A 13,308-nucleotide genomic window follows, 5' to 3' on the forward strand; every position below is an offset into this window, starting at 1 on the left:
ATTATATATACATACACTTCATAACTTCAAAAAAAATTAACAACTTTAAAAAATACTTCTAACAACCAATCATTTATATTTTACTAGGTTAAAGACCCGTATGTTGAACAATGAAAATATTAAATAATTAGTAATGGAGATTTAAGAGTTATGAAACAATATTTTGAGATAAGATATAATTGAAATTTTGTATAAATACTTTCAGTAATAAAACATTAACGATTTATTATTATTCCTTTTTTTCTTAAATTTTTGTGTAAAGATATAAAACACGGGAAAGAGGTTTTTAGTCCCACAAAGTTGTGCTACATGATGCAACTAGTTACTTATTTATTAAGGTATAGAATTTATATACCAAATATTATTTGAGCATAATTTTTTGGTTTATTGTATGTAAACTTTGAAATGAGTATGATCCTATATCTATTGACAAGTTTTATAAATGGAATTCTTTAACATAAAAGACGAATACATCAATACATACGAGTACAATATGAATTATAACACCGAGATCAAGATAATGTTGTACGCACTTATTTTACAGCTCGACAACCACCTTTCCCGTGGCATGTCCCTCAATGCTCTTGGCCCAAGCCGCTTCAGCCTGACTTAAAGGGTATCTTGAGTCAATAACGGTTTTCAGTTTCCCTTCTTTTGCCAACTTCACAAGAAAACTAATCTCTTGCGCATTTGGAAACACGAGTAACGGTAGAACTTTCTTTTTCGAAAAAGTTAGCTTTTGCACTGCACAATTCCAAAATGTACCACCACCTGGGGTTATATCAATAACCTTCCCAGTTCGGCTTAGGTTGGGCTTGAAAGTCGACCATGGGATACCAGTGGTACAATTGACCACTAGGTCATATTTCTGGCCAGATGGGCATTTGAGGGTGGCTCCTTCTGGGGTCCTGTAGTCTAGAACCTCGTCGGCTCCTAAGCTTTTAACAAAATCGATGTTGCGGGCACCGCATGTTGCGGTCACGTGGGTGTTACCTAGTTTTGCTAGCTGGACTGCATAGTGACCCACACCACCAGAAGCGGCAGTTACTAGGACGTTGGTTCGTGGTTCTGTTTTTTCCAATTTTAGCTCGCCGGTTACAGTAAGGGAGTGCAGGGCGGCGCACGCTGCAATGCCTAGACACGCACCATCTGCAGCTGATACTTCTGGTGGTCTTGCAACTGTTAAGCTTTCTTTAGCAACGGCATACTCGGCTAGCCCTCCACCCGCACTCGGACCCCCCTTCACCCATGCAAACAGGTTTAAAGTCAATAAAGGCATGTTTTTTTATGCATACAAATTCCTAAGCCGTTTTGGTATCTTCTTTTACATAATAATAAGAACCAGTAAGAATCAAAATCTTGAGAATCAGAAAGATGAAACTCACAAGAGTTGAAACAATTTTGTCACCCGCTTTAAAATTCTTCACACCAGGTCCAACTTCTACAACTTCTCCTGCCACATCGCTAACTGATCCAAACAAACAATCATATCCAGTTATGGTTAATCCTTGAGAAATCAGAAGCTAAATTATGATTGTCATCAAAGTATCAACTATCAAACTTACGTGGTATCCAAGGAAACTTTTTGGGTAAAAGAGGGCGTGCAAAGCCGTCCTGTATCTTCCAGTCAATTGGGTTTATGCTTGATGCTTCTACTTTCAACAGAATCTCATCTTTGCGAGGAGCAGGGATAGGGACTTCAACATGCTGTAAAACACTAAAGCATATAAATAACCATATTGACTCTTGTATGTCATGCATGATTTTAGAAAATCAGTGCATTGTCATGCGAGCCTAAACGAGCCACAACAAATTACATATATAGGGTGGGGTTCGACTACAAATTCCATTTTTCCTAGAAAGTGTACAAAGACATAAAACACCATAATTTCAATCATAAAACACACTCAAAATCCACAAATAACAGAGTGAAGATCAATAAAACACAAAATCCAAACCTTAGCAGTCCATAAAAACTTCAAACACACCATCGTAGAACTATGAATATAAAACACATGATAATCAACATAAAACACACTAATGTTAGTCATTCGATAATCAAAACCTTATCATCCAAAACACAACATAAAACCCACAAATATGGCGTTTTAGTAATCTTCACTTTGTTATCTATAGGTTTTGAGTGTGTTTTATGGTTGACGTTATGGTGTTTTATGACTTTTTACACTTCGTAGAAAAAATGGACTTTGTAGCCGAGATTAAGAGGTTAAGTCCTAGATTTAACCTAAATACTTAATCAATCGGTCTTAAGTTTTTCTATCAATTTATCCAGAAATACAATGATTCCACACGTGTATAATGGTAAAAACTAAAACTTCGAATCATATAAATATACATTTTTGAAGCAGCAAATATAGGTCTGAAAATGATATAGTTAAATAAGCAAAACTAAAATGATGTTTGCCTCACCTTCAAACCGGCAGCACCTCCGCCGTAACGAGTGTACCAAACCGCATGCATCATTTTTCCAGTCATATTCAGTCGCCAATCCAACTTTCTAAGCTGTTCGCCAACTCACTAAATTGAAAATAATGTTGAAGTAGTGGTACTAATAATGCGAAATTTATAATTGATTTCTTTTTAAGATTCCTGATGCACTACGAGTTTTCACTTTCTTTAACGCGTTTTCACGCTTTATATGATGATTACTATTTTAATATTTTTTAATTTGAAAGCAAACAGCCGAAGAAAACCTTTATTCGATGAAAGCAAACAGCCGAAGTAAACCTTTTATTCGATTGAAACCTATATAACCTAATCTAGATAGCTAATTTTTTTAACAACATCTGGAAACCGTTAAGCTAAATCTTGAAAGCAAAGAAAAACAAAATCGGACCCCATTGTTGTTTATTCTTCGATGTGCTGCTGTGATTCTTTCATTTTAATTTGAAAAATACTTATTGATGTGGCACTTTGATTACAATATAAAAACAACGAACTAGCTAGTGACCTTTTCCCTATAAACAAACGGGTCCTATTAATCCCATACCACAAAATCTTAATTTCAATGTTATACGTCCTGTATAAAATAATTCAACATGAAAAATATTAGGCTGTATAATATTATATGGCTTGTATAATGTTTTCCGACTCGTATACATAGAGAAAATATTAGGTCGTATAACATTCTATACAGGTCGTATAACATTATATGGGTCGTATAGCATTATATAAGGTTTGAATCGTAGAACATTATATGGGCCGTATAACATACTATACGGATCGTATAATGTTATACGGCCCGTATACATGGACAAAAAAGCATTCACTGGCATTTTTTATGCCACAATCAGTTATACGGCGCGTATAACTCTATACGGACCGTATACATATAGGGGTGTGAAAATAAGATTTTAGGGGTGTGGAAATAGTGGAAGCCTAAACAAAAGAGTTTTACCACTTGCACCATTTTCGGCTTATTTAATGGGTTTACTGTATGTTTTATTTTTGGGTTCACTCTTAATTATGTGTATACTTGTGCTAAATTCGTGTATTGCGGTGAGGTCGACAATTTACATGGTTGCAGCGACGACTGGACTATCAATTTAATGGGTTCACAACATATTTTACCACTTGCACCATGTTGCAGCCTATTTAATGGGTTCCCTATATATTTTATGTGTTCACTTCGTATTATATATTGAGTTAAATGCAATTTGCCTCCTTGTGGTTTGATGGTGGGAACAATTTGCTTCACAGATAATAAGTTTTTACATTATGCCCGCTCATGCTTGTAAAATGTAACACTATGCACCCTTATGTAAAACGGAAGTTAGTTTGAACGTTTGACTTTGGGTTAAAAGAACAAACTACCCTTTTTATTCTTGCAGTATGCGTCCCTATGGTTTCATTATTATTACAACGACCTACCACCACCATCATCTCCAGATTCCTAACACAAATTGGCGATACAAAAACCCAAGATTAAAAGAAATCTCATTGAGATATAAAAATCTTCTTTCTCTATTTAAAAGTTCTCTCTCAAATCACGGCTGATTCCTTTCCACATGAAAGAATATTCATGAAGTCGTGGGTTAATCCCACATCCAATCCCTCCAAAACCTCTGATTCCTCCTGATTTAATATCTAATCCAGACTCCATAGCTTTGTTTTCTCTCTGAAGATCCAAAAAGTGGCCGGACACTAAGTGACCACGATTAGACCTTTGAGTAGCTTTGAGATCTGAACCTGCACACAGAACAAACCGTTAGGCTCGTCGCAGAGGTGGGAGGGCCACTCTGCGACCACCCTCTGGCGTGAGGATAAGTATTTTGCTAGAGATAGAAAGTATGGACGAAGTATCAGAAAATCGTACTTGTGGTGTACTTGGTGGAGATATTTATACTAGTTGACTTTGATGACGTCATTCGGTGGGACGCACTTTGAGACGTGTGTCCTTTAATGTGACGAAGGGGAACATACCTTAAGATGTGCGTTCCTTTTGTTGCGGTCCAACCTCGCGAGGAAGGTCCGGACTCAGTTATGCATCTGCACCCTCCAATCGAACACCTCTATGAATGATTTGGTGGAAACCCTTTGTGCTACTCTAACCTCTCTTGTGGATTTCATGAATTTGGGACCCTATGAGGGTACACTAACTATCACACCCCAACTGATGGCGGAAACATCGGGATGAGATGAACAAATTGCTCAAAACGTCATAACACTATGTGACAATACAATTAAAATTCAACTTTCATAAATGGACTAAATGTCATATAAGATTCCAAAGAAATACAACATAGTTCAACGAAACATAACATCAAAAGATAAATTAAATTTAGGTGTGTATCTAAGTCCACCTAATCTTTGTTCTTCATTGCATCATCATCAAACTATCAACCTGCAACATGTATTAAAATATATCAACAAAAAGTTGGCGAGCATACAACTTTGATTACATAGCATAATTGATGAAACGGTGGTTAACCAAGAGAGGTTAATTCACTGGTCTCGTCAAGTAGGGTTAATCCCTTCTTTCCAAGGATCGGTGGTTGGATCATCCACTAATCTGTCTGCTGCACAAGGGAAACACACTATGACTCGTAACAAGGAGGAAGGGGTGGGTGGTGCTCCTTGTTACCACTCTCCGGCGTGAGAATCAGTAATTTGCTTGAGAAGCAAAGTGTGTGATGGTAGTAGTATTAGTGAGAGAGTTTGATAAGCGTTACCACAAACCTGGTCCGGGATGGGTATTTATAGCCGAGGAGTGAAGGAGGGTAATTGAGTGGCTAGACTGACAACACGCAACCCCTATACAGGTGTGTCAGGCTTATCGGTCATGGAGGTGAAGCCACGTCCTACTACGGTATCAGTCTGTTGCTTACGTGTGGGCTGACAGGCAACTGTCATTGGCGCCACTTGCTCTGTGGTGTCAGTCCCACTTGCCTCGTGGGCAGGATGCAGTGCGGGGCTGAATCGCTGCTCGCGGTAACTGCTATTGTTTATGCGTCCTTGCTCTGGTCAAGACATGTGCGGGATGCGGTGCTAGGCCGCATCGCCACTTATGGTGACTGTTGCTCGCGGTAACTGCTGTTGTTTCTTCCCATCACTTGACAGATTGGATTCGACCGCTGTGTTCGCGCGTGCCCGCACGGACACAGATAAGTTCTTGCCGGTGGGGGTTTATGATAAGGGTAATGGTCACTCACGGCCATGTTGGTGTGAGATCTGGGACCATACCCCTTCAATAATATAGACTAAAAATTTGCTCATATCCAACATGAATCATAATATGCGAGTTAGTAGTATGCTTAGATTGTGTAACAATATGTTCAAACCCAAGTTTCCAACGCGTTTAATTTTGCCTATCCCAAAGTATCGCGGGAGGTTAACATGTTTAACTTAACAATACCCCAAGTCTCATGGGCGGTGCGTTAATCCTATAGCGCTATAATTGTTAAGGTAGGCTAGCAAAGTTAATGAGCATATATCAACACAAATAGTTTACATGGCATACGAGATTAACAAGCATCACACATAGTTTCATGTTTCAATAATGGATAGAGTTTGTTTAAAATAGTTTCAAAGTGAAGTATACTTTGTATAGTATACATGTTGCACCCAAAAGTGACTAAAAGGAAAAAAGGATCGAGTATGCTCATAGTTTTGCAAGCTTTCTTACTTGAAATCCCGCGAGTGTTGTTGATGGATGGATTAGTTCTTCTACACGAAGAAATCATAGGTGTGTGAGTTTGGGGAAATAACGGAAGATTATTGATTCGGAATTTATAATATATGAACATAGACATAGGAAAATAATCATCCATCACATATGATGCTTAGATGATATACTTACTAATTTTTTTACCAACAATTAAGCTTTTATTTATCTAGATAAAGCATAGATAAATGATTAAAGAAACAGACTATGGAATTCCAAGAATAAAACTTTATTTACGCAGGAATCACTTTGAAGTTACAAACGACATGTACATCCATAGTACAACTGAAGAAATAGGTACAATAGAACAATAACAATGAATAGAGCCATTTGAATGTCATCACATATTTTTGTCTCTTAACTATTGAAGTGAAAGACCTGTATAGAAAAACCCAACATGCATTACCCGATTATATACAACAAACAAAAAATTACAAAACATTTCACAGTCTAAAATCAAAATCCATCACCCATATAAATTTCATTTCATCAAAACAACCAATTACAGATCTAAAACAAAGAAAACCACAAACACCTACTCGAACCTTTCTAAGAGCTCGTAAACTTACTAAACGCCTTTGTACCTTCAGAAACCCCGCATGCTTTGCAAACTCACCATGCAAAACCAAGCCACACAACAGTCTGAAATCTGAATCTTCTTAGACAAACTGTATTGTTCTTGTGATGCCTTTCAAGCAGCTTCCTGAGCAGCCTTCTCAAAACATCGTTGATAAACGAGTTCATGATCCCATCACCTTGCTCAGATACCATTATCGTTAATAAATGAGTTCAGATGTTTTAACCGAATTTTTGAGGAGTAGTGGTGAGTGAATAAAAGGTTTCTTCTCTATCGTTGGTTTCTTATCGTCAGCCTTTGGTACCATTGTTGTTGAGTGAGAGAATGAACGTGGGTGGACTATATGTGAAGAAAAGGTGAGATTTGAGAGTTTGAATGAGTGGGGTGTGAAGTATCTGGAGGGGATTTTGGCTATGTAGTTTGTTGGAGGATGTGCTCATTGTTTGGTGTAGAGTGACACGGATCATGATTCTGGGCCATTGATCTGAGAAGTGGGATTTGGACGGTGGGGATCATGTGAGGATGTAAAACTCTTAAAGAGTTGTGATATATAGATGCTGATAGTAGTATAGATAGAAGCACTAAAAGTTAAAAAAATTCTTAATTTTCAACATCTTCATATTCTCTTTCTTATATACATTATATATATATATATATATATATATATATATATATATATATTGTAAGGTACTCGCAGTTTTATAAATTTGAAGCCATAATTTTGGCTCCAAAAGATAGTGTTCCTATCGTAACCGTTGTCATCCCCGTTGCCAAAAAATTCATTCTCGCCGGTGTGGTAAGTATGAACATTAACTCGATCCGGTTATCGATGTCCCAAGAAACTAAATGGGTAATCATTATTGATGTTATTCCTTAACTCATCGAGGTTGGGAATTTATTAATATTACTTAGTTAAAAACTCCCTACATCTTTTCTTGTTATGGACCCCTTTTCTTAACCACCTTTTTAGAGGGCTCCAACAAAGTTTCAGGATAAGAGGCGGTATTACACTCCACACCCTTTCCCTTAGCTTTTGGGGCTTGTTTGATTTCGACGGGTTCCATTATTAATTTTTCAGAAAACTTATTATTTTGACACGTTTCTTTTTCACTCTTACTTCCATCACTCATGTTTTCCACCACCCATTCAACCAATTGGGGTGATGGTGGCTCAACTTCATTATCAATTATCTTACCATTGCGAAGAATACTAACCCTGTTTATCAGCATATTATGTGTGTTCTTCGAGCTTGGCCCTTGATGTTGCGGGTTCATGGTAGTATCACTTGGAAGCTTTCCTCCTCTTTTTCTTAGTTGAGCCATCTATTCCGCAAGTTGACCCACTTACTTAGCCAATGCCTCATGAGACTTATCTCTCACCTCGTTCACCCTTTTCATCTCCTTGATGTTGCCATTAGATTCTTTCACCACCTTCATAAGCAATCTAACTTGGCACCCAAATCATCTCCACCACTTTGGTTGCCTAAAGACATTCTTCCATTAAAAACAATGATTGGTAACAAGGTTCACACCCGGTTCGAAATCATAAGACCTGGGTTTCTCTATGTGATTAGATTGTAATCAAAATCACAATCTGGTGTTAACGGGTTTAGTGTTTCAAGACTTAGGCGCCAATAACTATCAACACCAAAAGGTAAACAAGAATGTGTTTCGTTATTCAAGAACATGTAAACCTTAATCTCATGTCAAGGCACAATTAACCAAATTTATTTCACAAAGTCAAAGGTGTGAGCATATTTCGACAATATTGAATTCCAAACAAGATCATTACAATTAACACAAATATTCAAACATCCAAATGCAATACACAATTATTAACAACTAAATATAATGTTCAAGATCCTAAAACCATACAAGATCTACACTGGGGTGAAACCCTAGAGGATTAGCCGCTCATGGCTAATGAAACTTGAATTCCGGATGATAAACGAAAAGAAAACACCATGGAATCTTGTTATTTCGGTCTTTCTTGGTGATTAGAGAGTTGTGTGATGATGGATAATGATTAAGGAATGAAGAATGATGATTATGTAACACCCCCATATTCGAATTACAATCTTTAATTGCTAAAATCCTGAGCTATGACGAAGTTTGACCAAATTGCGATGTGCTGACTAGATGTTGGCGTCGGCGATGCACGGCAGCGGCGTCATCAACACGATTTGTGTAATTGACAATGCAATTGGCTGTTTACGCCCCTCCGACACGCACCAACGGCGTCGGTGATACCTTTAAAGGATTTCGCCAACGTGATTCCACAAAAAAATGTCCGTTTTCACCGCTTCTTCCCTCCGAGTCCACCTAGCTCCAATCTAAAGCCATGTTTAGCTCTTGAAATGCTCTTTAAACTTGTCTAGGCCTGCAAAACACAAACCGTATCAAAGTAGAGCATTCGAGAACTTAAATTCACATAAGAACACAAATTTAAATACGAGAAACTAAAGATTTTTAACCACGTGTCACTCATCTTGAGACTCCATTAAGCACTGAGCTAGTTGGGGATTTGATCCTCAACTTGCTGCTCAAGTCATATGACCAGTTCATTTTGAACTATAATATGAATGGTTGGGATAAGACTACCCTATAGCTGCATATGATGCTTAAAACTGTTGAGGGTAATATACCCAAGAAACCGGGGATGTGTTGATGATCAAGGAGGGTCGAATTAAGAAACCTAGTTCCAAGAAGAAGGGCGGTAAGGGCAAGGGAACTAAGGGCAAAGGAAATTTTGTTGCCTTATGCAAGAATCCTCCGAAGGGTGCTAAATGCTTTTATTGTGTTGAAGGCGGACACTGGAAGATGCACTGCCCTAAGTACCTAGCTGAGCTAAAGAAAAAGAAGGCTTCAAAATCCGGATCTTTAGGTATGCACGTTATTAAAACTTTTTCCTTTTTTAGCAAATCTTGGGTGTTTGAAACCGGATGTGGTTCTCACATATGTAACAATTTGCAGGGACTAAGGAAGGCTAAGAAGCTGAAGCAGGGAGATTTGGAACTTCATGTGGGTAATGGTCAAAGAGTTAGCGTGAAGGCTGTAGGAATATTATTTATGTTTCTGCTTTAAAACAACAGGATTTCGATATGCTTTTATTGATAATTATATTTCCGCATATTATAAAGAGTTGTTTTACTTTGATGCCAAGCTACATAGTGGAATCTATGAGATAAAGGCCCAATCCAATAACATATTATACAATATCTCCAAACGTAATAAATTAGATTTCAACGATTCGTATCTACGGCATTGTAGACTTGGACACATAAACAAGAATCGTGTCAAGAAAATGCAAACATAAGGAATCCTAGCAAAGATTCTTCTGACATATGCATGTTTAAGTGAGAAGTTAACCAAAGCACCTTTTACTAATGACGGTGAAAGAGCTAAGGATCTATTGGGACTGGTACATACTGATGTATGTAGACCTTTCAGGAGTAGAAACGAGGATAGGTACTTCGTTACATATATGATTTCAGTAGATACGATTATGTCCCACTAAGCTCCGCCCCTGATCCATGCCCTTGTGAAGGGTGCTACCACATAGACACGAAAACTCTCAAAAATGTACCGATAAAGATATTATTATGTATCACATATTGATGCACATACAACTTTTTATATAATTTAAAAATTCTCTACTTAAAATTGATTTATTTAATGACACTATTGTAAACTTGTCAACATATTCACTTGGTTAAATATGTCACGATGATTAAAGGTCAGAGTGATAGACATCGCAAGTTGAATAATAATACTATATATATATATATATATATATATATATATCCACATACACACAGAAACACAGAATGAAATTTTTTATAAACCAGAATTCTTTAACATAAAAGACAAATACATCAATACGAGTACAATCCAAATCATAACATCACGATCGAGATAACTTTATTCGCTCTTATTTTACAGCTCGACAACCACCTTCCCAGTGGCATGGCCCTCAATGCTCTTGGCCCAAGCCGCTTCAGCCTGACTTAAAGGGTATCTCGAGTCGATAACGGTTTTCAATTTCCCTTCTTTTACCAACTTCACAAGAAAACCAATCTCTTGGGCACTTGGATTCACAAGTAACGGTGTAACTTGCTTTTTCGAAAAAGTTAGCTTTTGCACTGCACAATTCCAAAATGTACCACCACTCGGGGTTATATCAATTACCTTCCCAGTTGGGCTCAAGTTGGGCTTGAAAGTTGACCATGGGATACCAGTGGTGCAATTGACCACTATGTCATATTTCTGGCCCGATGGGCTTTTGAGAGCAGCTCCTTCTGGGGTCCTATAGTCCAGAACCTCATCGGCTCCTAAACTTTTAACAAAATGGATGTTGCGCGCCCCACATGTTGCGGTCACGTGGGTGTTACCGAGTTTTGCTAGCTGGACTGCATAGTGACCCACACCACCAGAAGCGGCAGTTATTAGGACGTTGGTTCGTGGTTTTGTTTTTTCCAGTTTTAGCCCACCGGTTACAGTAAGTGAGTGCAGGGCGGCACATGCTGCAATGCCTAGACACGCACCATCTGCAGCCGATACTTCTCGCGGTCTTGGAACTGTTAAGCTTTCTTTAGCCACGACATACTCGGCTAGCCCTCCACCTGCACTCGGACCCCCCTTCACCCATGCAAACAGGTTTAAAGTCAATAAAGGCATGTTTTTTTATGTATGCAACTTCCTAAATCGTTTTGGTATCTTGTTTTTCGCAATAATATTTAATAAATGTTGACGGGTCGACCCAACCCAACTTGCCACATCCTATAAGAACAAGTCTGAAACAAAATCTCGCAAATCAGAAAGATGAAACTCACAAGAGTTGCAACAATTTTGTCACCAGCTTTAAACTTCTTTACACCGGGTCCAACTTTCACAACTTCTCCTGCCACATCGCTAACTGATCCAAACAAACAATCATATTTAGTTATTATTAATCCTTAAGAAATGAGAAGCTAAGTTATGATTGTCATTAAAGTATCAACTATCAAACTTACGTGGTATAAAAGGAAACTTTTTGGGTAAAACCGGGCGTGCAAAGCCGTTCTGTATCTTCCAGTCAATTGGGTTTATGCTTGCTGCTTCTACTTTCATCAGAATCTCATCTTTGCAAGGAGCAGGGATAGGGATTTCAACATGCTGTAAAACACTAAAACATATAAATAACAGTATTGACTCTAGCTTCATAAAAGCATGACGAGCCGAGCCGAGCTCGAGCTTAGGCTGGAGGGTGTGGGATGGAGCCCCTAGGGGCTTTATCAAGACACGTAAGCACCACGTAGGATCCACGTCAGCCATAACGCCCCCTTTAATTTGCACGGTGTGGGATGGAGCCCCCTATTAATCAAAATTAAAAAAAAAAATTTGATTGGTGCAAAACAAATGGGCCCCACCTGAACACCCCCTTCCTCCCGTTAACATGATGGCGGACACCTCTATAGCGCCCCTCCTTGAAGTGCTTGGTGTGGGGTATAGCGCCGGCGGCGCCATAGTTGGTGAGCTGGCGGTGGTGGCGCCCCCCACACCCTCTGGCCTTAGTAGGGTAAATATAGGTCTGAAATGATACAGTTAAATAAGCAAAATTAACACAACAATTTAGTAGAAATGATGTTGAATCACCTTCAAACCGGCGGCACCTCCGCCGTAGCCAGTGTACCAAACCGCATGCATCACTTTTCTGGTCATATTCAGTTGTCTATCAAACTTTCTGAGCTGTTCGCAAAATTAACACAACAATCTATTTGAAATGATGTTGAATTGGGTGGTACTAGTGTACGATATTTATAATTGATTTAAGATTCGTCATGCACTACGTGTTTTTACTTTCTTCAACGCGTTTTCACGCTTTATGCTGTGATTGCTATTTTAATAGTTTTGTAATATGAAATCGAATCACCAGAAGAAAGCCTTGTATTCGATTCAAACATATATATAACCTAAATCTAGAATGCTTTTTTTACAACATTCTAGAAAGCAAATAGGATGTTGAAACCGTTAAGCAATTATAACAAAGTAACGACAAGTCGATAAGCATTATACGTCTTGTATACGGTTTTAGAATAAACTAACTACTAGTCGCATACGGTATTTGAATAAAGTAACAAAAACGTTTATACGATCGTATACGGAATAAAAAAGACAAAATACAATTTAAAAAAAGTTCAAGCTATACGAGTCGTATATGCATTATACGACTCGTATAGACAAATGTTTAAGTTTTTGTTTTTTTTTTCCCAAAATTTCAATCAATCCTACTACGGTCATTATGCAATTCTACGCTATTTGATATGATAATTAACAAGTTACGAAAATAGTTATGCTATCACAAATCGTATTCTACTAACGGGTTATTGAAACTTACCTGATGTGATGAAAACCATATGAAACGTAACGAAAGATTCAAGAACCATCCAAGAACGCCAGAAATGCCTAAAAAAAACCAGACAGTGAAAAGTGAATAATCAACAAATGGGTCATATATGATATTATACGACCCAAAAGCACCTATAAGACTTGTATAACTCTATACATGC

At 38.0% G+C, this 13,308-nt stretch overlaps 2 protein-coding genes across 2 annotated transcripts; both read right to left on the bottom strand.

The window, feature by feature from the left end:
* Window positions 1–424: 424 nt before the first annotated feature.
* Window positions 425–2,632, bottom strand: LOC110872725 (chloroplast envelope quinone oxidoreductase homolog). The gene is made up of 4 exons (XM_022121588.2): window positions 2,431–2,632; window positions 1,566–1,707; window positions 1,386–1,468; window positions 425–1,240 (listed from the first exon to the last, which is right to left on the bottom strand). The coding sequence occupies exons 1-4, from the start codon at window positions 2,494–2,496 to the stop codon at window positions 539–541; spliced, it is 993 nt and encodes a 330-aa protein (XP_021977280.1). The 5' UTR covers window positions 2,497–2,632; the 3' UTR covers window positions 425–538.
* A 7,946-nt stretch (window positions 2,633–10,578) lies between these two features.
* On the bottom strand, window positions 10,579–12,529 carry LOC110872720 (chloroplast envelope quinone oxidoreductase homolog). The gene is made up of 4 exons (XM_022121586.2): window positions 12,395–12,529; window positions 11,773–11,914; window positions 11,593–11,675; window positions 10,579–11,398 (listed from the first exon to the last, which is right to left on the bottom strand). Exons 1-4 carry the CDS (start codon window positions 12,458–12,460, stop codon window positions 10,697–10,699), a joined length of 993 nt encoding a protein of 330 aa, XP_021977278.1. The 5' UTR covers window positions 12,461–12,529; the 3' UTR covers window positions 10,579–10,696.
* Window positions 12,530–13,308: the final 779 nt, after the last annotated feature.

Source organism: Helianthus annuus, chromosome 1 (genome assembly GCF_002127325.2).
Source record: "Helianthus annuus cultivar XRQ/B chromosome 1, HanXRQr2.0-SUNRISE, whole genome shotgun sequence".
Taxonomy (NCBI): domain Eukaryota; kingdom Viridiplantae; phylum Streptophyta; class Magnoliopsida; order Asterales; family Asteraceae; genus Helianthus; species Helianthus annuus.